The sequence below is a fragment of the Ornithodoros turicata genome, unplaced genomic scaffold (assembly GCF_037126465.1).
Source record: "Ornithodoros turicata isolate Travis unplaced genomic scaffold, ASM3712646v1 Chromosome409, whole genome shotgun sequence".
Taxonomy (NCBI): Eukaryota; Metazoa; Arthropoda; class Arachnida; order Ixodida; family Argasidae; genus Ornithodoros; species Ornithodoros turicata.
Genome location: NW_026999370.1, coordinates 1 through 24598, shown reverse-complemented (window position 1 = coordinate 24598; position 24598 = coordinate 1). Strand labels below are relative to the sequence as shown.

The following is a 24598-nucleotide window of genomic DNA, read 5'->3' as shown; positions in this document are numbered from 1 at the left end:
TGCAATATTGAACCATCCAATACAACCAATCTTCATTCATGCAATGATGCAGACGACTGCCATAATCGTCTAAATAATGAATTAATAAAGGACAAACAGCGCCGTCTGCGACGAGTATGCAGTACCATTGAGTTACCATAAACGAGGAAGTAGAACATCTATATGAAAAAGCAAACGGTATTCAGCGTGGTTCATATATGCACGCGGTGCATTATTGAACCATCCAATACAACCAATCTTCATTCATCCGATGATACTGACGACTCGCATAATCGTCTAAATAATGAATTAATACAGGACAAACAGCGCCGTCTGCTGCGAGTATGCAGTACCATTGAGTTACCATAAACAAGGAAGTAGAACATCTCAATGAAAAAGCAAACGGTATTCAGTGTGGTTCATATATGCACGCGGTGCAATATTGAACCATCCAATACAACCAATCTTCATTCATGCAATGATGCAGACGACTGCCATAATCGTCTAAATAATGAATTAATACAGGACAAACACACCGTCTGCGACGAGTATGCAGTACCATTGAGTTACCATAAACGAGGAAGTAGAACATCTCAATGAAAAAGCAAACGGTATTCGGTGTGGTTCATATATGCACGCGGTGCATTATTGAACCATCCAGTATAACTAATCTTCATTCATGCGATGATGCTGACGACTCCCATAATTGTCTAAATAATGAATTATTACAGGACAAACAGCGTCGTCTGCGGCGAGTATGCAGTACCATTGAGTTACCATAAACGAGGAAGTAGAACATCTCAATGAAAAAGCAAACGGTGTTCAATGTGGTTCAAATATGCACGCGGTGCATTATTGAACCATCCAATACAAACCAATCTTCATTCATGCGATGACGCTGAAGACTCGCATAATCGTCTAAATAATGAATTAATACATGACAAACAGCGCCGACTGCGGCGGGTATGCAGTACCATTGAGCTACCATAAACGAGGAAGTAGAACATCTCAATGAAAAAGCAAACGGTATTCAGTGTGGTTCATATATGCACGCGGTGCATTATTGAACCATCCAATACAACCAATCTTCATTCATGCGATGATGCAGACGACTGCCATAATCGTCTAAATAATGAATTCATACAGAACAAACAGCGCCGTCTGCGGCGAGTATGCACTACCATTGAGTTACCATAAACGAGGAAGTAGAACATCTCAATGAAAAACCAAACGGTGTTCAATGTGGTTCAAATATGCACGCGGTGCATTATTGAACCACCCAATACAAACCAATCTTCATTCATGCGATGATGCTGATGACTCGGATAATCATCTAAATAATGAATTAATACAGGACAAACAGCGCCGTCTGCGGCGAGTATGAACTACCATTGAGTTACCATAAACGAGGAAGTAGAACATCTCAATGAAAAAGCAAAGGGTACTCAGTGTGGTTCATATGCACGCGGTGCATTATTGAACCATCCAATACAACCAATCTTCATTCATCCGATGATGCAGACGGCTGCCATAATCGTCTAAATAATGAATTCATACAGGACAAACAGTGCCGTCTGCGGCGAGTATGCACTACCATTGAGTTACCATAAACGAGGAAGTAGAACATCTCAATGAAAAACCAAACGGTGTTCAATGTGGTTCAAATATGCACGCGGTGCATTATTGAACCACCCAATACAAACCAATCTTCATTCATGCGATGATGCTGATGACTCGCATAATCATCTAAATAATGAATTAATACAGGACAAACAGCGCCGTCTGCGGCGAGTATGCAGTACCATTGAGTTACCATAAACGAGGAAGTAGAACATCTCAATGAAAAAGCAAACGGTACTCAGTGTGGTTCATATGCACGCGGTGCATTATTGAACCATCCAATACAACCAATCTTCATTCATGCGATGATGCAGACGACTGCCATAATCGTCTAAATAATGAATTCATACAGGACAAACAGCGCCGTCTGCGGCGAGTATGCAGTACCATTGAGTTACCATAAACGAGGAAGTAGAACATCTCAATGAAAAAGCAAACGGTGTTCAGTGTGGTTCAAATATGCACGGGGTGCATTATTGAACCACCCAATACAAACCAATCTTCATTCATGCGATGATGCTGATGACTCGGATAATCATCTAAATAATGAATTAATACAGGACAAACAGCGCCGTCTGCGGCGAGTATGCACTACCATTGAGTTACCATAAACGAGGAAGTAGAACATCTCAATGAAAAAGCAAACGGGTACTCAGTGTGGTTCATATGCACGCGGTGCATTATTGAACCATCCAATACAACCAATCTTCATTCATCCGATGATGCAGACGGCTGCCATAATCGTCTAAATAATGAATTCATACAGGACAAACAGTGCCGTCTGCTCGAGTATGCACTACCATTGAGTTACCATAAACGAGGAAGTAGAACATCTCAATGAAAAACCAAACGGTGTTCAATGTGGTTCAAATATGCACGCGGTGCATTATTGAACCACCCAATACAAACCAATCTTCATTCATGCGATGATGCTGATGACTCGCATAATCATCTAAATAATGAATTAATACAGGACAAACAGCGCCGTCTGCGGCGAGTATGAACTACCATTGAGTTACCATAAACGAGGAAGTAGAACATCTCAATGAAAAAGCAAAGGGTACTCAGTGTGGTTCATATGCACGCGGTGCATTATTGAACCATCCAATACAACCAATCTTCATTCATCCGATGATGCAGACGACTGCCATAATCGTCTAAATAATGAATTCATACAGGACAAACAGTGCCGTCTGCGGCGAGTATGCACTACCATTGGGTAACCATAAACGAGGAAGTAGAACATCTCAATGAAAAAGTAAACGGTGTTCAATGTGGTTCAAATATGCACGCGGTGCATTATTGAACCATCGAATACAGCCAATCTTCATTCATGTGATGATGCTGACGACTCCCATATTTGTCTAAATAATGAATTAATACAGGACAAACAGCGCCGACTGCGGCGAGTATGCAGTAGCATTGAGTTACCATAAACGAGGAAGTAGAACATCTCAATGAAAAACCAAACGGTGTTCAATGTGGTTCAAATATGCACGCGGTGCATTATTGAACCATCCAATACAAACCAATCTTCATTCATGCGATGACGCTGACGACTTGCATAATCGTCTAAATAATGAATTATTACAGGACAAACAGCGCCGTCTGAGGCGAGTATGCACAACCATTGAGTTACCATAAACGAGGAAGTAGAACATCTCAATGAAAAAGCAAACGGTACTCAGTGTGGTTCATATATGCACGCGGTGCATTATTGAACTATCCAATACAACCAATCTTCATTCATGCGATGATGCTGACGACTCCCATAATTGTATAAATAATGAATAAATACAGGACAAACAGCGCCGACTATGCGAGTATGCACTACCATGTTCGCATACAGCTATAAGAGGGAACCTGTACTGTTGTAAATGAGATTTAAAATCAGGGAGCCTGTTTCGTAGGCTGCGAGTGTTCCACTGCATCGCTGTGGCCTTTCTATATAATTCCATCATGATAGGCATGATAGGCCATCAACAGATAGTAAGGCAAAGACACACAGACACAGAAACATAAATGCGATGATAATGTGGTGGGTCATTCTTCGCCGTTATGGCGGTACAGTGCCCCATTGCGCTTGTGGATGGGATGACAAAGTGATGATGATGGAAAGGTGTCCTATTAGAGTTCGTCCATTAGTCCAGTGCTGGAGAGGAACTCAGCAACACCTCGTAGGCCTTGCATCATATGTGAGGGGTCCGACCAAGGCAAAGACGAAGCACAACACTGCCGCCTCTTTTACACAGCAGGCTGGTCAAACTTCTCCCCGCTGTAAAAACCCACACGGAGGACTGCCTCAACCGCTTCTGTGTTGTCATCCCGTTTTTCCACCGGGTTTCCCACAACCTGAACAAGCTGGCCGAGAAACTCCGCGTCTGCCTTGTGTTTTCTAACAACTTCAAGCTCTCCCGACTGACCCCTTTCTCCAAGTCCTTAGCCCACTCCACAAAACACAGGAACCCGACACTGATTGCTAAAAAGGCGATGTTTATTCGATTCCCTTTTTATGTGACCCTGTGTACATAGGACAGACGTCTCGTTGCATCAACGACTGGCTCAGAGAGCACAGGAGGAACATGAAGCAACAATACAGGAATTTCTAAGTCTTCTACCATCTGTGGCGGTGCCCTTCTAGCAATCCTCTTTGGTCCAGCACGACCACTGTCTGTCGTGAAACCGCCGACAAGAAAAGACTCTTCAGCGAAACAGTCGCTACTTTAACAACCGACCGTTGCGTGAGTAAGCCCTCGCTTTCTCTTGCGGGGTCGCTGCGTGACCTTATCTCCCATTCTTCCTCTCTGCCTCCGTGTCCTAAATAAATAACTCATTTGCTGGTTTTGAGCCTTCGTGTCGTGTCCTTTTTCTTGTTTCCTTCAAGCTCGGGGTTTTACTGTGCTATGTAAATTACTCTCAGGTTTCACAATTAGACGAAGATCAGTGAGGTGAGTGCGGCAACTTCGCGAATTTTTAACTGGGCCAAGGCAAACGCAAGGTATTCAGAATCTAGGATGCAATGAAAACCATCACCAACAGTACGGGAAAAAATTCAGCTGTGTATGATACGCGCCTTATCGTATCATGTTGTTTACCTTGATGGTATCAAGGTGGAAGTATGGGGGCGTGTACCGCTTCCGTCAGAGTGCTATTTAAGTGTTATCGACGGAGAATAAGGCTTCCTTGTTTCCCCGGCTCGGAACTGGCCTCACGGTACTCTCTTGTTACGTCGAGCCGGCCTGGCGGGACGACATAACATGGTGTCAGAACCAGTTGGAAAGACTTAGTCACGCCCACAGCCCACGGACACTATGCGCCGCCAGCATGGCCAACGCAGAAGTATCGGCAACGCTGACAGCCTCTTTCCGGATGGACCCGCCGGAGGCCTTGAACTTTTCGTCGCCGAATGAGTGGACAGCCTGGAGGAGACGTCTCCAACGCTTCCACACGGTTTCGGGCCTCAGTCAGCAATCGGAACGACAGCAGGTGGATGCATTAGTCTACATCATGGGGCGACAAGCTGAAGACGTCTTTCAGACATTTAAGCTCCCGTCAGAACAAGCTTCGAACTTCGATCATGTGCTAGAAAAGTTCGAGAAGTATTTTCTCCCTCGGAGGAATGTCATATATGAACGTGCCGTGTTCAACAGCAAAGTGCAAGCAGAAGCAGAAACAGTTGATGATTTTGCAACATCACTTTACAAGTTGGCAGAGACATGTGAGTGCGGTAGCCTGAACGAAGAGCTGTTACGTGACCGTTTTGTGGTTGGACTTCGTGATAAACGACTTTCGGAGAAGCTGCAGTTAGATTCGACGCTAACATGGGAAAAGGCTTTGACAACGGCACGCCTATACGAGAGCGTAAAGCTTCAACAAGCAGAAATGCACCCAGTCGCCGATGATGCTGAGCTTTCTCGTATCGCTATCAAGCGCGACTCTTGCCAAGACTTCAAGGGCGCCGAAAGAACACATTCAACAGCCATCTTCAGCCAATGGCCGTAAGTTGAACTCCAGCAAGCAAAGAACGTGTGCATGGTGTGGACACACTTCTCACCCTAGAACCTACTGCCCAGCAAAGAACTTGACGTGTAATAAGTGTCACAAACGAGGTCACTTTGCTGCTGTTTGTAGTTCAAGAAAACCATCAGTCGCAGTGCAGGGGTTCCTCGGCATGCCATCATCATCTACACCATCATCGAAATGGGACCGTAACGTTTCTGTTAACGGGGTTCCCGTACCATTTCGGATAGATACGGGAGCAGATGAATCCGTCATATCAGAGACATGTCTCAAGAGACACTTTCCAGAACTGACTTTGCGCCCGCCTCATCGCATACTATGTGGGCCCGATGGAAAGCAACTGAAAGTAGTTGGGGTGACAACACTGAACATTGTCTGTCAGGATAGGGCGTCCGATCAGAACGTCTTCGTCATCCGGAATCTGAAGAAAAACTTACTAGGCAAGCCGGCAAATGAAAAGCTACGTTTACTTGGCCAGCTGAGCAGCGTCGAAGCGAACCCAAATGATCCGAAAGAAGACTACCCACATCTGTTTCGGGGACTCGGAATACTGCATGGCGATTATCATCTCCGTCTGAAACCGGAAGCCATACCTTTTGTGGTAACGTCGCCAAGAAGGGTTCCGCTGCCTTTATATGACTCAACACACCAGGAGTTGAAAGACATGGAACGTCTAGGGGTAATATCAAGAGTCCAAGAGCCGACCGAATGGTGCGCGCCATTGGTCATAGTACCCAAGAAAAACGACAAAGTGCGTGTTTGCGTCGATCTCACGGAACTGAACCGCTTTGTTTTAAGAGAATGGCACCCCATTCCTTCAGTGAAGCACACACTGGGACGATTGTCGGGGGCAACGGTGTTTTCAAAGCTTGATGCCAATGCCGGATTCTGGCAAGTTCCGCTAAGCCACAACAGTCGCCTACTCACGACCTTCATAACCCCCTTTGGCCGGTTCTGCTTCAATAGACTCCCGTTTGGAATTTCATCAGCGCCCGAACATTTCCAGAGGCGTATGTCGGAAATCCTCGAGGGACTCCCGGGAGTAATATGTCACATGGATGATGTGCTCGTCTTCGGTTCAACGCAGCAAGCCCACGACGCAAGTCTCCATGAAGTACTGAACCGTCTAACACAGACAGGGATGACTCTAAATCCCAAAAAGTGTATCTTCGGAGTGGACACGATCGACTTTCTGGGAAACACGATTAGCAGGGATGATCCCCTACTAGAAAATCCGATATGAAATCACAGTATGAACATACATGCTGCATGCAATCCTGGTATAAAACATACGAGATCCCGCTATAAATATACATGCTGCAGTTAGCTGGTATAATCATATCGGTTTTCGATACCAGCACACGAGGACCCAGTATACTTCATACGAGACCCCATATCTGCATATCAAACCCTCTTAAGACTATCTGAATGAATTAAAAATTATGAGAAGCACGTGTGTCATGACAGCACTTCACACTTGGCCAAGATAATGAAGATAATGAACGCTCACTTTTTCCATGAATATCCTTACACGGGATATATATACGCAGTACCTTGAAACTAGTGTATGGTTCATGTTCCGATGTTACATTTTGCAAACAGGCTCAGCCGCGCGTGACTGGGTTTCCTGCATTTTCATTTGTGTTCTGCTGCAGCGAGGATGCATGATTTTATCTATTTATAATACTTATTATTATATTATAATTAATCGTTGCAAGACAACTGAGATCATGAGCGACCCCACAGCGGTCGGTCTGTGGATATTACTAATTGATTACAACTGAAGTTGCAGAACCAGTAGTTTTATGCACGCTTGTGGAAGATGGTATACAATGTGATAAGTATGATACATATGCTCAGAACAAGGGAGTTTTTGTAAGAACATCAATACAGTGAAATCCATTAAAGTCCGACAGTTGATCAGTAGGAACTCTCGTTGAAGCCAAACACACAGTGATGTTCAGCGTGATGTAACCGTATCGTACAGTGACCTGCATATGTCAAAATATTCTTGTAACTCAACCGATACCAAAAATCAAGTCTGTCAGAAATCCAGATCAGCTCGCAGGGTGTGGATGGGTGAGGGACCGTGTACTAGCTTGCATTGTGGATGATAAATGGTGTGGTTTCATCTACATTTTCTATAGTTAGTGACAACTTAACCCCTACAGTTTGGGACAGTCCACTGATTCTCATCGCGTCCTGCAGTTGGCTCTGTCTTTGCACTGCTGTGCTACAATGGTGCAAAACAGAGTTCCAATATTAGCGGCGCTGTGAGCTGAATAACAACTTAAATTGTATCAACTAGGAAACCACGGTGTCAACTAACCTGGAAAACAAGGAATTGTCAGGAAATTTTGATGTGAATGGAACAGTCAGCGGATTGCCAGGGAATTTGCCCAAGAGGCATATGAAGTCAGAGAAAATCGCAGACAAGCGCCGTCACGATGCACAGTGAATTGCCAGCACTCTTAAGTGGTTGAGCAGTCACGCCGCAGCAATGTTGCTGTGAGTAGCAGTTTGCTAACACAACAAGCTCAGAGGCAGAAAAATAGGACATTCTTACTAATTACTCAATAAATGATCTGTTTTATGAAGGATCTGTACCAAAACATAACAGCAGGTACAAAGTTCCCTTTTGTTTTCGCCAAGGAATTCGCTTGAAATAAACGGTGAAAATCTGGAAAAATTAGGGAATTTGAACGCAACCGTTTAGTAGACACCCTGGAAATATTTTGCCCAAACAGGTTTTACTGCTTCTCAAAACGTGGAATTGGGCCTGTTGGTACTGCATACCGAATTAAAAGCACTAAAATCAGACGAGGACAACACATACGGAAGGCGAACTAACAACAATTTATTTGACATGAGACGAACGTACTAAAAACGAGCTCAGAAGCTCCCTCTCCTTTTCCGTTAAACCAATGGACCAATGGTGATGTGTCAGCTGTCCGTTCCTTGGTTTAACGGAAAAGGAGAGGGAGTTTGAGCTCGTTTTTAGTACGTCCGTCTCATGTCAAATAAATTGTTGTTAGTGCGCCTTCCGTGTGTGTTGTCCGTGTCTGATTTTAGCTCTTTTAATTCGGTTTACTGCTTCATTCTGTGAAAATTTGTTTCGTGGTAACTTTGTTTGTACGTGGAGTGATGCAGTGTGGGCAGCCTCGAACTGTGGGACCTAACTTGTCACTAACTATAAAAGGTTTTCAGGAATGCAGAACTACAGAAAATACTGATACCACAGAGTTAAATTATTTGTGCTATAGTTACATAAAAAAATTGTACTCTTTGAAGGAAGTAAACGTAGAAAAAACGGTGTAAGTATACAACTAACCGACATGAAATGGCATTACAGTCACACCAAATGAAGTCACTAGTCCCTTTCAATGACATTTGGAAGGTCACAAATGAATGTCCTTTCTTCTGGGGCAAAATTAATAAAAAGACTAGGACTGTTGACATCCAGCATGTCCACAACACAGGGCAACGATACAGGGTCCACAAAGCACTCGTTGATGTGAGGTGGGAAATTGCCATCCATCGTCAACACTTCCTTGCACAACAGCAAGCACTTGCGGTCACTGTTCACTCTCACCACAATTATTCAACGAATAACGTAGTACTGTGCCGTGACTGTCCTGACAACAGCAGAGTTGCTCTTCACAGCACGTGAATATGCCTCACTGTGCTAGACCTGGTCCTTATAAACAGCCCTAGTGTACTCATTTACAACATCTTGGCAAGCGCCATACATACTTGTTACTGCATGTTTTTCTGCCACTGTTAGTGTCGTTGCTTTTGCCTTGCCCAACAAACAGATACTTCCAACATAAGCCACACTCTGCAGCCTCTTCTCCCCCAGCATGCTCTTACAAAATGCTGTAATACGAGTAGGTAGTGTATATACTGCGAGGAAGTGGTGTAGCTCCTGGGAGAGGACGACTCTTTCTACTATTTGTTGAGGCATTCCCTTTGATGCCTTCACGAGTTTCACGAGTGAACCATTTCCACCTTCGAAGACAAAGGCAGAATGCGCCCACAAAGGTCCCATTTTCCGAGCTGCTTTAGTGAGGTGAAGGAGTTGATGGATATTAATTTCATGCAGTTGTCTCCATACAGGGAAGCTGCGCTTGATACAAACTGCATGAGAAGTTGCTCTGAAAAGTGGGACAAAGAAGCGGGTTACCATACAAGTAGCATGTTTGGCAGAATCACGACCTGGCCATGAATCTATCCTTAAATTAACAATAGCCTTACCAGCTCTGCACATCATACGAGGTGTTATCCTTTCCGAGAGGAGGAGATGAAGTGCCTCAGAGAGCTTGGAAAAATGCCTCCAATACCTCTCTGGTAGGAGACCAAGGGTGCATGGCAAGGCATAAAATAGCACCCAGAGGCGCCATTCACTCGCTTTCCAAAAGTTTCGCTCTGTGATGATCCTCGGGAGGCGTGTGAAGCAGTGAGGTGGCCTTATAAGAAGAAGCCGCTGGTTAACCTTTTCACAACAACAGGACTGCCTGCGAAGAGAAGGGAGCTTTCATCCAAGATCAACTCCGCGTTTCTAAAACATTCCACAGCAGAATATTGCAGTACATTGGTGACACTGAAGCTAAAGGCGCCTTCCTTGCATTTCTCGGCACAAGAGCCATGTGAGTGAAACAAGTTAATTAGATGAAAAAAGAATAACTAATTATTGACATTTCGTTTTTTTTCTATAATCAAACTCAAACTCAATTATTGACAATATGTTTTTTGTTGAAGGTAGATGGTGAAGGCCCTCTTCCATGCAACAGGTGTACCGAAGCCATGGGATGCTTATTCCACAACTTAAAGTCTGCCTTTAAAGGTGTTATCGAATGAACGGGATGAGTTGACAGTGTCTGATGTACTGGGGAGAAAAACCAAATTGTACCGTACGCAAGAGCTCCCTCAGAATGATTTAGAGTTCGAAATTTGAACAACTGCCCAGAAAACCAGTGTGCTTCTCCAAACGCCATAAGGTTATTGATTGCACTATTCTATCGAAGTACCCATGCAAACCAAGAAGAGGTGAAGGTCCCTTGATGGCGTTAATGACTGTGTTGAGTTGAACAGCAAGGTTCGCATCCCTAATGACACCACCTGGTGTCCTTTCTGGTCCCTGATCCTCATACAAGTACCTCATACTTCCTGCGAGGAAAATGATTATTGTAAAAATGTACATGACATATTGAGCGACAATTTTTTACGTAAATATATTTATATTTGATTGAACTTATTGTTACATATATCTATATATGTATTTAATTCTATGTAATTTTATATAGCCATTATTCATATATTAAGCTGCAAACATTGAATTTATTTGTTTACTTAAATATTCTACTAAGACCTAGACGGTGTTGTCATAGGGGTAAAATAGATAAAAACTGTAGCGAAATTTATACTAACAGCACAACAGAGAGGAACACAATTTGTGTGTATGCACTTGTATCAAAGGAAATAGGTAGCAAACTTCACAGCAGGTACAGTGGATCCATTTCCCATGGAGTTCGTACAGTTCTCATCGAAATTCTGCAAAATTTACTTTTGGTAATTGCCAATTTTGGAAATGTAATGGTACCATGCCGCAGTGCAGTCTACGGTAATATACAGAGCACCTACCTTGGCTATAAGTCCCCTTTGTGAGACACCATGGGCAACCAAAATACCCGTTGAAAAGAACGTAGTTCTGAACAGCTGCACGGGCTGGGGCATCCACACAGCAGCAGAGTGCATACACTTTCGACGTGTACGTGATACCACCACACACCCACTGAACTGGTTGCATCGAGTTGACCTCATCTACAAACTTGCTGAGAAACATACTCATTTTCGGATGAGACTTGCCAAACCACAACCCAGCAAGAATTGGACTCTTGAAACGTGACTGTGGAGGGAGCTCGTTAATAGTGAACTGGATTGGCCAGGAGATGTTTTCGACGATTCATAAAGAGGGCTGCCATCGGTATTGAATGTGATTGTGAGGTCACTTTCATTCAAAGTTCCATATTGTCGCAGTTTGCGGTGGGCAGCTGCACTTGTGATGTCCGAGATGTCATCATTTGATTCAGTTTGAGCTGTTAGTTTTTGTAAGTTGCCGAGTAAGTCACTCTTCGACACTTCAATGTGATGCTTGATCTGTTTCGCTATTTTCGTGATAACAAAAAAGCAACCAGCCGCTCTGACTTGTCCCATAGTATATGTCACCATACAGGCATTACAGTGGAGCTGTTCATTGAGGACTGTCTCACAACGTGAACAATAGTAATGATAGGTGACAAGACACTGTTTCTTTCTGGCCCACAATTTCCTGAAGAGATACAATGTTGGTGGCAAGACCGCAGAACCAAACATACTGTTAATCATGGTCAACAGGTCTTGCAAAGCAATCCAGGACAGACCATGGCCAACAACAAATGCCATTACTATTACGATAGCAGCCGCCACAGTCGTCTGCGAACCTGGAAGAGTAGAGTTGGAAAGTTCTGAATTGAGGTCCTCATGCAGATTATCATCGGTCGCTTCAAAGAACTGCGCAGATCCAGCGTGAGCGCTGTTTGGTGGGGCCATATCATCATTGTCATCACTGTCGCTTGACATCGACCAAACGTCTTCGTCTTCGGCGCCGGAGTTGACATCAGTGTCATCACCTGATATTTCAGTCTCTTGTTCTGAAGCTTGTGCCGGACTCCTTGGATCTCCTTCGTCGAGACTGTCAATGTCAGAAGCGACAAATGTGCATGTGCTTGCTGGGTTCACCTGTTGTGATGTGTCACCTACAAGCTCACTACGATGTGTGATGTCACCGGAAACGTCGGAGCACAGGTAGTCTGTACCGGTCGTGATGGCTGAACGCGGTTCATCACACGAGGGGGAGATTTCTGTGTTGCCGTCATCCACCTGACTGTGTGGATCGATGTTCGCCGATTCCTGTGTTGGCACGAAGCTAGTACTGGCGCACTCATCGTTGGATCCTCTCGCAGCTTCGCAAGGCTCTTCCAGCCCTCCATGTTCACTAGAGCCGCTACAATCGCCTTTGTTCTTGCTCTTTCGACGGTTGCACTTGGTTTGCCTCGGAACCTTAAAATCTGCCCCCTTGTAGAGGTACTGCTTTAACCTCCGCTTTGGAGGCATACCTTTTGGTACGTAATATCGCTATACGACTGAAGAGAACGAAAAAAATACGTCGCTAAATACGAGAAACTGAGAACTACTCATATCACAGCATCAACAGTTCGACAAAATTGTTCCGACTTCGCACGACTTGGAGATTGGCACCTGTTGGCTCTCGGCTACCTTGTGAATTTTTTCTTCGAAATAATTGGTCAACGGAGTTAGAATTATTACTTCGTTTCTTTTTATTTTTGAATAATAAGTCGTTTTATATTTTTTTGGGGGGTAGCAATTACACAATATTAAAGAAAGCTGAGACAGGAAAAACCATCCTCCGTTAGCAGTATTCTGCATCACTCTCTGGCAACGTTGATAGCATTGTGTTTTTTTTTTTTTTTCATTGCCCGTAATGGATGGCAGGTGCGTCTTTGTCTGAATGTGCACATGTGTTGTGTCCCGTAGTTTGTGCTATTTTGTTTTTCGTACACCATTTACAAGGAACAATGTACGCTTACGTCCGGTACGTCGAAGACGACGTAAAGGGAATAATGCCTGTTTCCCTGATCAAAAGCTTCAACCCGCAAAGTTGTGACGTCTTTGACCGAAACATCAAGAAGGCTTTTTGGCAGTCCCAGTCTGGAGGGCTTCTACGACGCAAAAGTCTTGCTACTTGGAGGTAAGTACGCTCATTGACACACAAAAACTACGGTGATGGGAAACAGTTTTTGACGAGTGATATTTTCGGTGAAAGTGTAGTTTCGTTTGGTGCTTCGTTTGGGCGGGAAACCTAGATTCGTCTGGCTCCATCACCTCACGAATAGGGCACAGTTAGAACAAGCTTGTGCTTTCCTGTGAGCGACGGTGTGCAAATTATCGTCGATTTTGAAGTTCTTGGTGATATCCTTCAGTTCGCTCTTGAGTTAGGCATCGTTCTGGCGGCTTTCATACATCGTATCAAAACTGCAGTCGATACGACATACCGGTCATGTTGCAGTGTTCGGCAATCCCTATGAGAGTTATAAAATCCTGCTTTGTTGATCTCAAAAGTCGCGGTTGGATGTTCGTTTATGGGTTACTTTGAATTTGGATAGGTTAAGGCAACACAAAGGGAGTCAAATTTTGCATCTCCCAAGGCGGGCACATTCCGAAACTATAGACCATTTGTAGCCGGTGATTTTAGAGTATGCGCGTTTTGTTTTTCTCCTTGATATCACGGATTCGAAGAGATTTGTTGCTTGATTATCGCGGTAATAATGCTGGCTTTGCGTTAGCGATGGGCCAGGAGAAACGGACAAGAACAGTTTCTGTCTCTGACTATCTTTCATTTGTTAATTTTTTGTTGGTGGTCCCGTCCACAGTTAGCACTCCTACACAGTCTATATACCAAACATATGCAGCTAAGTTAAGTGCTCTAGAAGAGTACTGGCCTTCTTTCTGAGCTCTCATGCACTTTGCTCAAGCTGATAACACCTGGACTAGTCTTAAGCAATTACCTCATCTGTAATTGTGCGAAACTTTTCAATCCCGAAATTGGAACAGCTGTTTAAATGATAGTTAGAGCATAAAGGCATTTATAGCTCAACACGTTAGTCACTTTCAGGAACGTTGTAACTTCACTCAGTAGCTTACTACACTCCCTGTGGCTGCCTCCTTGAAGCTGCTTGCTTATTTATGACGTGCTTGATGTTTGGTCACTCTTTCTTTGTTACAGAGTCCAAAGAGGCCCTCATAACAAACATGGTCAGCAGGCGTATGGCTATACCTGAAATATTTGAGCCCACAGATACGGACACGAGTGACGGTGCTGCGTCAGTTGTACGTTATGTTTTTATGTTTCTCTTTGAAATTGGCTACAAGACAAGATTAATGGTGAGGGTCGAGGCGGTAACCGAGCAGTCATATTAATGTGCAAATGAGATAGTTTTGGGGCTACCGGTTGGTATAAACTGTGTGTGTTTGCCTCGCTTTTGTTAATTTTGTGTTGAAGTGAAGGAAGCAGGGGCTTCTTACTCAATGCGTGTGAGGATACTTTGTGTACATTGCTTTGTCAAACTAAGTGCACCATAGAAAGAAGTAACATCTCGTTGAGTTTGAGGACACTTCTCTCTTCGTATTGTGTGTTCCTCAAACTCAAGGAAATCTTGCCTCTTTCTACGGTACACCAGCTCGCTCGCAACATTCTAATTTGTTCATTAAGTGCACTTCTTTTTTTACTAATTTTTACTAATTCAGGTGAAGCCAAAATGTCGTGAAAACGGTCAAGGCAAGAAAATGGAAGCACGAAAGAAGCAAGCACCAAAGCCAGAAACACGCACATTTAATGAAGAAATGCTCCTGCTTTGTTTGTATCTGTCCCTTCTATGTTTGTTCCAGCCTCAGAACATCAGTTTCTCTCATGAAGAAATGCTTTTAGGCTTGAACGCTCTGAATAGGACAAACACTAACAACACCTCAAATGAGCCAATAAATTGTAGATCCAAGAATGGTTGAAAAAGTTCTTAGAATCACCCGAACTGGAGAGCTACATCAAAATGAGTCACTCGCGTGAGTTCCTGCAGCACTGAGAACGAATCAGAGCTGACACAATTGCTGAACAGTAGCGAGAGGAATTTAATGTGCTTGTGCAGCCTTGACATCTTGGTGTGACAACGTTGGTTCGAGCTCTGTGCAAAGTAAACTACCTGCCCTGCGACCTTGTTCCTTCTGTTTCTGGTCGACAATATATCTGTTCCCAGACAACCACGACAAAATTTATATGTCCAAACAATATCCAGAGATTGCCGAAGCCGGCATTCCATGTGAAGGCCCGCAAAGATATATCCAAAGAATGTTCGGAGATTGCCGAAGACGGCATTTCCGGTAGCATCCACAAAGATATGTCCAAAAAATGCACCGAGAACGCCGCGGTCGGGCCTTTCACTCCTGTGGGGGAAGGAAATGTCGAGGGGCAAGTGGTGGGGTTCGCGCGGGCGGTACTCACATGACAATTTTCGAGCCGGAAGACGAACGGCGGTTGCCTGTTCGGCGACGAAGCCAAGTCAAGACGCAGTTCAGTGTTCAGTCAGTTGAAAGCTGGTTGATGTGAAACGCGGGAGTGGACGCGGCTGTTGGACTGCTTTATTACGACGCAAAGGCAGAGGTTTCGTCTTTCGTGAAAGTAAGTATTCCATACTATATCGTATACATGACGCACAGATACAGAGCCTTAGAAAGCAAATGCAGTGTTTGTTTACATAAAGGCGTAACCACATTGTTCAGAGTGTCAATTTTCAAACAATCTTCTGCCGCTATAGGAATGCTAGCGAAGAAATACTGTGTCCTTATGAGGTAGAGTCAGTGCGGGTTTACTTATGGGTAATAACGTAGTAACTAACACAGTGATATTGCGTTCCGCAATTCAAGGCAATGGGTGTGACTTGGAGACGCACTATGAACGCAAACGCGGTTTCGTCTAGAGGTACACACGACGCTTGCTGTTGTGTTGTTTGTGTGGCTACAACAGCAAATTAATTCTCAAATATACCTCTCTTGTAGGCGTTTCTGGGTGCGGTCCTTACTGGAACAAGTGACGGCTGGCGTTAATAAGCGTAAGCATTGCCGTATGTGCTTCCCATATGAACTTTTTCACAAATACCGAAATGCTTCATAGTTAGATATGCTCTTATATCGACTGTGCAGCCTCATTCGTTACGGCGTCTCTTGCTGACCTCCTATGAAGCCAGTAGTGGTGGCATTGCATTGTCAGTAATATTTCTTACTGTTTTATTGTTATTGTTTGTTGGCATCATTTTCGCTTTAAGAACTTCCTGCTCCTTTCCGTCAGGATGTTTGAAAGCTAAGCAATAGCACGATTGTGCTAAATATTCAAAGCAGGTTGCATTCTCTTTTACACAATAATATCGAATCTGTATGAAACAGGTACGAAAACTGCACAGGCATGGTTTTTGTAGTCGGTCTGTATAACAGTTTCGAGTACGGGCGCGAATTATTGCGTCACAGCGTATGATCGTTCTAGGCAGTTCTCCCTGCACTCAACACAGGTTGTTTTGCCTTTAGGTTTGCCTCAGTTTGACGTAATTTGGCAGGTGCCGTATTTCATGTGTGAAGAAACTACAAGAAATGGTACCTGTGCAGCTTTCAGCACCTATGTGTTTAAAAATCGGATAAAAACGACAACCATGTATACGTATGTACAGACATGCTTTTTTCTCTCTCTCTTTTCATATCTCAGATGCGGTGAGGGAAACAGAAGGCTCCGAGAAGTAAACGCTTTCGAGGTAGAGAGTGTCATCCAGTCATACCTCTGGCACGCAAACTGAGTGTAATTGAAAGTTGGACGTAGTAAATAAAATTTGCCAGAGCACTACACACTGACTCGATTCGGCTGGCACTTTTTTATTACACTCATCATTTGTCCTCATGTGTGTGCAAGTCGGCGTGGCGATCGAGAAATGCAGCGAAATGTACGAAACGCCTGGGACTTCTGCACCGAGCACTGTCTGGTGGTGCGGACACATCAAATAACGGTAGGTACATTAAGGGCCATTAACATCCACGTGACACATTCGTGGGATATTGCTGGGAATGTCCAAAGGCCTACCACTGGGACATGCATATGCCAACCCACGGACATTTCTGGAATGCAGGGGGGATATTGAATATCCATAGAGGAATATCCCTGGGCCGTTTGTGGGATGACGTTTTGTTGTCTGGGTTCTATTTCATGCAACAGGTGACTCTTGAGGATGACATAAATGTCAACAAGGAACATTTTGAATACCTGCTTGCACATTTAGCAGGAAGGAGGTCCATGGCAGCATGGCAAGCAAGCATATGGTTCTACCGGAAACAGTTGAACCTGCAGTTGCTGCCACAGATGATGAGGCTGCGTCAGCCGTATGTCATACGTTTCATTTTCTAACAAAACCAGACTAGTGGCGGGAATTGTGCTGCTTGTGTAAAAGCAACTCGCATATCAAACAGGATGTTTGGGGGCTACCAATGGGTCAACTGTGTGCGGTGGTCTCACTTTTGGTAATTTTGTTTTGAAATGGGGGAAACAAGGACTTTATGTACACTGCATGCGTCACATTGAATGCACTTCATTCTTACTATTGTAATCCAGGTGAGGTCAGGCGGTCCCAAAAATGACGCAGACAAGAAAATGGAAGCAGGAAAGGGACAAACAGAGAAACAAGGAAGACAGAGCAGAAAGGAGGTGCATGACAGTGAGACAGTGCCAAGAAAGAGGTTTCTGCTTGAAAGGGAGATGAAGCAAAAATTGGAAGAGGAAAACCAAAGCCTCAAAAAGGAGCTCACCGCAGAAAGGCAGCTTTGTAGGAAGCTACAAGAGGCGCTGCTCGAAATGCATGGTATATCTTCCCAATTTTTCTGCTTGCTCTATTTCTGCTCTGGTGGCAGGCATGCTTTGCAAAACCCTGGAAAATCTATGGCATGCTGGGTAACAGGTGCCTGGTTTTTTCATGTTGCTTGCTGTTTCACGTTTCGTAACGTGCCTGCCTGCGTTCTCAAAAATGAACTTCCTTGCACAGCACGCTCACAACCGTTGTCGTTGTGAATCATATCACTCCCTGACCTGATGTCTTGTGAACGGTAGGGTCTTCCCTTATTGTGGCAGACATTAATTATGTTCATGTCACAAAAAAAGGTGTATGCCCACTATTTTCAGCAAATCAAGCTACACAATGGTATCTTTTGCAACAGTTGGTTCCGTGCGTGCTATGCCATGCTATTCTGTTTTTAGGGTGTGCTTGTATGGTAGTGTTAATTTATTTGTATCCTTTGTGATTGTATCCTCTGGGATGATGTTCTTCCTTTCCTGCACTGCCTTGCTTTCTTTTTCAAAGCTGCGATGAGGAATACACTAAGCTCACCAGTCTTTACGCACGAAATGCTGCATGACCAACATGAATGTATGGTATGTATGGCTGTTCCCCCAAGGGCAAACTGCTCATATGGTGTCTGTAACATTGCAGGTTGAAGAGGCCACCACAGCTCCACGTAATATAACCCCTCCAGAATCATCAGTTTTGTTGCCTTCGAGAGAGGACAGCAAGATGTCAAATGTAATAATTATTGCGCACTCTTTTTGTGTAAGCGATTGGTGTGTTACACAAACCATGATTTACTTTGTGCACCCTTGTTTTTGCACATAACATGCCTATGTGCCGGTAATAATATTACTGTGGATATCATCAGGTTGAGAAACTACCACAGTCTGCATGCTCCAGCGGATCCGTCAGCGTGGCCATTGTGTCGACCGACTCAAACAACTTGCCAGATTTATACCCGGTCTCTGTGAGCATTGAGGAGTTCACACAACATTGACATTTCCTTTGATGCTTCAGTGGACGTCCTTTTTGACTGTGTCTATATTTCCTTTGTAGTTGGATGGTGATGATCCTTCCAGTCCAGTAAAACACTCTCTGGCAAATAGTAAACCCAGGAGCCCCAGTGTTCACGGCTCCCTGACCCCATGTGATGCTCCCACTAGCCCAACATGTGAATCCATGGCAGCATGTCCATCTAACGCATCAAGTGCCTCCAGTGTTCAGGGCTGCACAACCACGATGAACTTGAGCCTTGTCAACAAGGTAATGACGTTTCATGTGAACAACCGTGCTCGGAAAGAAATTTGAGTGAGGTAGCGAGGATATGCTGTTTATAGGAGATTAAGAAGTGTGCGGTGTGCATATGAGGGGGGATTCTTGAAAAATATGTGAGATAAAAGACAGGAAATGCGCCGTGCATACTATGTTTATTTGGTAGCTCCTCTGCTTTCATGCATTCTGTTTATACCGTATGTATTCGATTCTACGGCGGGGGTGCTGCTTAGGTACCCAAGTGAGAGAAAAACTCGGACTCACCTGTGGTGGGGACTAGAACAACATTTATTTTGCGAACAGGATTCAAACGCTATCATCCTCCGAGCCGTCCGTGGCAAGTGTGTTTTGAGACTGTTACTTTCCTTGCAGCATTCTCTGTTTGCAACAGGTGCGTGGACATGTAATTCAGAGGGGAATATTGGGGAGCATGTTCTTGTGCTTTACACTCACTCTGTGTTTTAAATCTTGGAAGTTATTCTTGGCATGTCTGGCATGGTTTGACCTAACGCTACAATTGTCCAATCTGCAACAGACCTCGGGACGTTCCAACTCTAGGAACAGGATATCGCGACCATTCCTGGGAAGATCCCTCATTCAACGTGCCCCCACACGCCCTGACTTGGTATTGACTGGAGATGAGGTAGGACATGCTCCCTTACGACATCATTCATGGAACATGAAGAAATGCTCCTGCTTTGTTTGTATCTGTCCCTTCTATGTTTGTTCCAGCCTCAGAACATCAGTTTCTCTCATGAAGAAATGCTTTTAGACTAGAACGCTCAGAATAGGACAAACACTAACAACACCTCAAATGAGCCAATAAATTGTAGATCCAAGAATGGTTGAAAAAGTTCTTAGAATCACCCGAACTGGAGAGCTACATCAAAATGAATCACTCGCGTGAGTTCCTGCAGCACTGAGAACGAATCAGAGCTGACACAATTGCTGAACAGTAGCGAGAGGAATTTAATGTGCTTGTGCAGCCTTGACATCTTGGTGTGACAACATTGGTTCGAGCTCTGTGCAAAGTAAACTACCTGCCCTGCGACCTTGTTCCTTCTGTTTCTGGTCGACAATATATCTGTTCTATTTCATGCAACAGGTGACTCTTGAGGATGACATAAATGTCAACAAGGAACATTTTGAATACCTGCTTGACACCCCTAAGGACTCTCTGTTCTGCCGCGACATGGTGAGAGCTCTATGGAGCGCAGAGCAGCTGGCAGAGAGAAGTCTAACAGGAGAAGCCTGCCGTCGGTTTCTAAAACAAGGCGCAGAGGGAAAGCGACGCCTCACCCCCAAAAAATTGGATGCCCTTGGAAGTGAGTTTCATAATCGTCTCGTAATTCGCTGCTGTACACGACTTGCGCATTAATTTTTAATTTTGTCATTGACAGGAACAGTAATGGTAACTATGCACATCTTTATGGCTGCTCTTTTTATGTACATATTAAATATTTCAGCAACATTGTCAGTCAGGTTACTGAGGTGATGAGATACACAACAGTGAACAGCTTCTTTTGCAAGCATTCATGGAACATATCAGAAGACAGAGTTTTTGCATTCCAATTTTCTTTCACATTTGTTTTATAAACCTTTAAGCTTAGATCTGGATCTTTATTTACAAATACCATATTTTGGATTGATTAAAAAGTTGTACAACTAAAATAGTATTCAGGTTAGGGAAGATTTTCGCTGGCCTTCTAAAGGCAATTTAATTTTTTGCTTACGACAAGTTTTTCGCTTTGCTTTTGACATATTCAACGTTAATATCACGTTTGCAGCAGAAAACAGTTTGGTACTGGCGTGATGAGACGGTAACGCATTTTGGGCAAGTGCATGATGATGGAAATTGCCATCTGGCCATCACCACTTTTAGGGGTAAACAGAGGTGTGAAATCCACAATAGCAAATGATAAAATACTATGATCGCACTTTCATTACCTCTATATCCGTTCTGACAGGTGGAATATCTCCACGTGCTCCTTCTCTTCTCCTATCTCCTTCTGATTCATTGCTCCATTTGTGGCTCAATCAAATGGAGCCCTAGGGAGTGGGAGGGACAAATTGGAGTCTTCTTTGCTTTCGTCTATTCCGTTTTAGTTACACCCTCTGTTCTAGGAACGGAAATAAGTGGTGAATTGAAAACATGTCTGACTGATCTGAGCAGGAAAAATGTCAACATAAGCTTCCCAAGCTAGAGTACAGTAGAAAATTTGCAAATACCTCACAAAGCCAGCAAAACGTTATCTGCTAGTCAAATAATGTGCGTCCACCTAACTTTCTGTAAAGTATGTTATTGCTAGAACTTTTTTATTTATTATTTTTTTTATTATATAACCACCCTGTATAACAGTTGCCATGGTATGTAGGATACCCTTGTATAACATTTATTTTTGGTTCATTTCAGATGCCTACTGGGAGTACCTGAAAAGAAGAACGCCTCCAAGCGACTCAAAGGAGGAACGATTTAAGATGCTTTTTAGTTATGATCGTAACCTGCTGTCTGACATCAACAGAAAAAAATAAAAAAACGGCCTGGAGACACAAACTGTTTGCATATCCTGGTACAGTATGTGACACAAGCATGGGCGCGCCGTCGGGCGGGGGGAGGCTTCCTCCTGGCTTGCAGAAACTTAGGGTTTCTGAGCCAGTGTAGCTGTGGGCACAGTTGATGCACCACCACCCCAAACATTCTACCCTGCCTCCCTCCACCTAGAAAGAATCCTGATGGTACCCATGAGCGCAACACAACCAACAGGATTCAGGAGCACAGACATGGCTGCTTTGCATGCATTTCTTGCAGCTTACATACTGAACATACATTACATAAGTTAATGAGACTTCCACATACATGCAGTCGCAAGAGGTACACATACTGAACCGGTATACAGATCCGGTACAACACTACCAAGAGCAGGTATAAATGTGCTGGTATGCAGTTATGAAGATGACATACATGGTCCCAGAATACGATATGAAATGATACTGGAATTCTCATACTGGAAAATTATATTGGATTTTCTAGCATATGTCCAAACGGAAGAGCACTGGAAGCCATCAAGAACATCGCCGCCCCAACCTCGAAAACCGAACTGCGACGACTCTTGGGCTTGGCCACATACTTGGTCGTTTTGTTCCACGCATGGCGGACCTTCTAGCACCGCTCACTGTTATGCTAAGCAGTAAACAAGAGTTTGTATGGCAAAAACCACAGCAAGAAGCCTTTTCACGATGGAAGAGTATCCTGTCTTCGGCTCCGGTGCTGGGAGTTTATGACGTTAACAGAGAAACAATGGTCTCTGCGGACGCATCCTCGTATAGCCTGGGAGCGGTCCTCCTCCAAAAACAAGACGACCGGTCGCCAGTGGCGATCGCCTACGCTTCTAGAACCCTCTCAGAAACAGAGCGCCGCTACGCTCAAATTGAAAAAGAAGGCTTGGCCCTCGCCTGGGCATTTTAAAAATTTCCTAGAATACCTCATAGGGAAAGAGTTTCGCCTTGAAACCGATCACAAACCCCTCGTCGCGATCCTAATTACGAAGTTCTTGGATGACCTCACGCTACGGCTTCAACGGATCTGGATGCGCCTGATGAGATACTCGTACACAGTCACATACGTCCCTGGCAAGGAGCTGGTCGCTGCAGATGCGCTTTCCCGTAATCCACTCCGGTATGCAGGCCCTTCGACACTGGAGCAACAACTTCATGGCTACGTCAATCTGCTCGAGGAAACCCTCCCTGTGACGTCAACGTGTCTGAAGGCCATCGCCATGGAGCAAACAAAGGACAGAACTTGCCAGACGCTGGTTAGGTTCAGCACTCAAGGATGGCCATCTCGGCGTGACCTAAATCCAGAACTCAAACACTTCTGGGAATATAGGGACGCCAACGCCTTCGAGAACTCCTTGCTGATGTATAAAGGTAGAATTGTCGTACCCATATCATATCAGAAGTACATCTTACAACAGATCCACTTGGGGCATCAAGGCATTGTAAAATGTAAAGCGAGGGCGAGGGACAGTGTCTGGTGGCCCGGCATAGGACAGGATATCGGTACCTACACTAAGTCCATCTTCGCTCGCCACGGTATTCCTGATGAGATAATCTCTGACAAAGGTCCCCAGTTTTCTGGTGCGCAGTCATCAGCATTTACGAACTTTGCCGCCACATACAAATTTCGTCACACTACATCGAGTCCGCGTTACCCCCAGAGTAACGGCCTCGCGGAGGCGGCTGTGAAAATCATCAAGAATTCCTTGAAGAAAACAGATGATCCCTATGAGTCACTCTTAGCATACCAGACATCTCCCCTGGCCAACGGTTACAGCCCTTCGGAACTTCTGATGGGCCGCAAGTTGCGTACTACTATCCCAATCTCTCCTGAAGCACTTCTGCCAAACACGCCGAACTACGATGACCTGAGGAAGCGGGAGGAGCTGTTAAAGTTCAAACAAGCCACCTTGTACAACACCCGACATGGTGTTCGACATCTACCACGAGTCGAAGTTGGAGGTAGGGTATGAATAATAGACCTTAAACGCCAAGGAGTCGTCAAAAGTAAATCTACAACTCCTAGATCGTTCTGGGTAGCTATAAGGGGCAACGAAGTATGTCGAACGCGGACCCATCTTGTACCGTATACGAAAGACACCTCTAACAGTGACGATGCCCTCTCCGTGACAAGTGATACTTCAGTTTCTCGCCAAGAAACCCCGAGTTAGCCACGGGATTGCCTGATTCAACGAACCATGTACAGGGACAGCAAGCGACCGTGCCAGTGACTGAGAACCTTGATGTCATGTCTTCAGATGACTCTCACAGGCACACGAAGAGCGGAGGATGTATTGAGCCGCCTGATAGATTTGGGTTCTGATTGTATTTCACATCTACAAAGTAGGGATGTTTTTCGATTTGTTTAATAGTACATGGTGAATGTAAACAGTGTCAGCATTTCCACTTGGCTTTGGAGGAAAAGGGGGATGTATGATACGCGCCTTATCGCATCATGTTGTTTACCTTGATGGTATCAAGGTGGAAGTATGGGGGCGTGTACCGCTTCCGTCAGAGTGCTATTATCGACGGAGAATAGGCTTCCTCTTTTCCCCGGCTCGGAACTGGCCTCACGGTACTCTCTTGTTACGTCGAGCCGCCCTGACTGGACGACATAACAAGCTGAATACGTCAAAGAGTTATGGCTAGTGCCGTGCGAATATTCCAAT

The 24598-nt window shown here is 44.5% G+C and overlaps 2 protein-coding genes, 1 long non-coding RNA gene and 1 pseudogene across 3 annotated transcripts; all 4 read left to right on the top strand.

The window, feature by feature from the left end:
* The first annotated feature begins 5770 nt into the window (after nucleotides 1-5770).
* LOC135374038 (uncharacterized protein K02A2.6-like) lies at nucleotides 5771-6862 on the top strand. The gene has a single exon (XM_064607047.1). It carries the CDS (start codon nucleotides 5771-5773, stop codon nucleotides 6860-6862), a length of 1092 nt encoding a protein of 363 aa, XP_064463117.1.
* Nucleotides 6863-12117: 5255 nt separating this feature from the next.
* Nucleotides 12118-21912, top strand: LOC135374037 (uncharacterized; annotated as a pseudogene).
* LOC135374040 (uncharacterized) lies at nucleotides 15716-17074 on the top strand. Its single transcript, XR_010416728.1, has 3 exons — nucleotides 15716-15907; nucleotides 16285-16337; nucleotides 16982-17074. It is a non-coding gene; the product is annotated as an uncharacterized LOC135374040 (long non-coding RNA).
* LOC135374039 (uncharacterized) lies at nucleotides 17527-18950 on the top strand. Its single transcript, XM_064607048.1, has 3 exons — nucleotides 17527-17646; nucleotides 17876-18122; nucleotides 18747-18950. The coding sequence occupies exons 1-3, from the start codon at nucleotides 17569-17571 to the stop codon at nucleotides 18749-18751; spliced, it is 330 nt and encodes a 109-aa protein (XP_064463118.1). The 5' UTR covers nucleotides 17527-17568; the 3' UTR covers nucleotides 18752-18950.
* Nucleotides 21913-24598: the final 2686 nt, after the last annotated feature.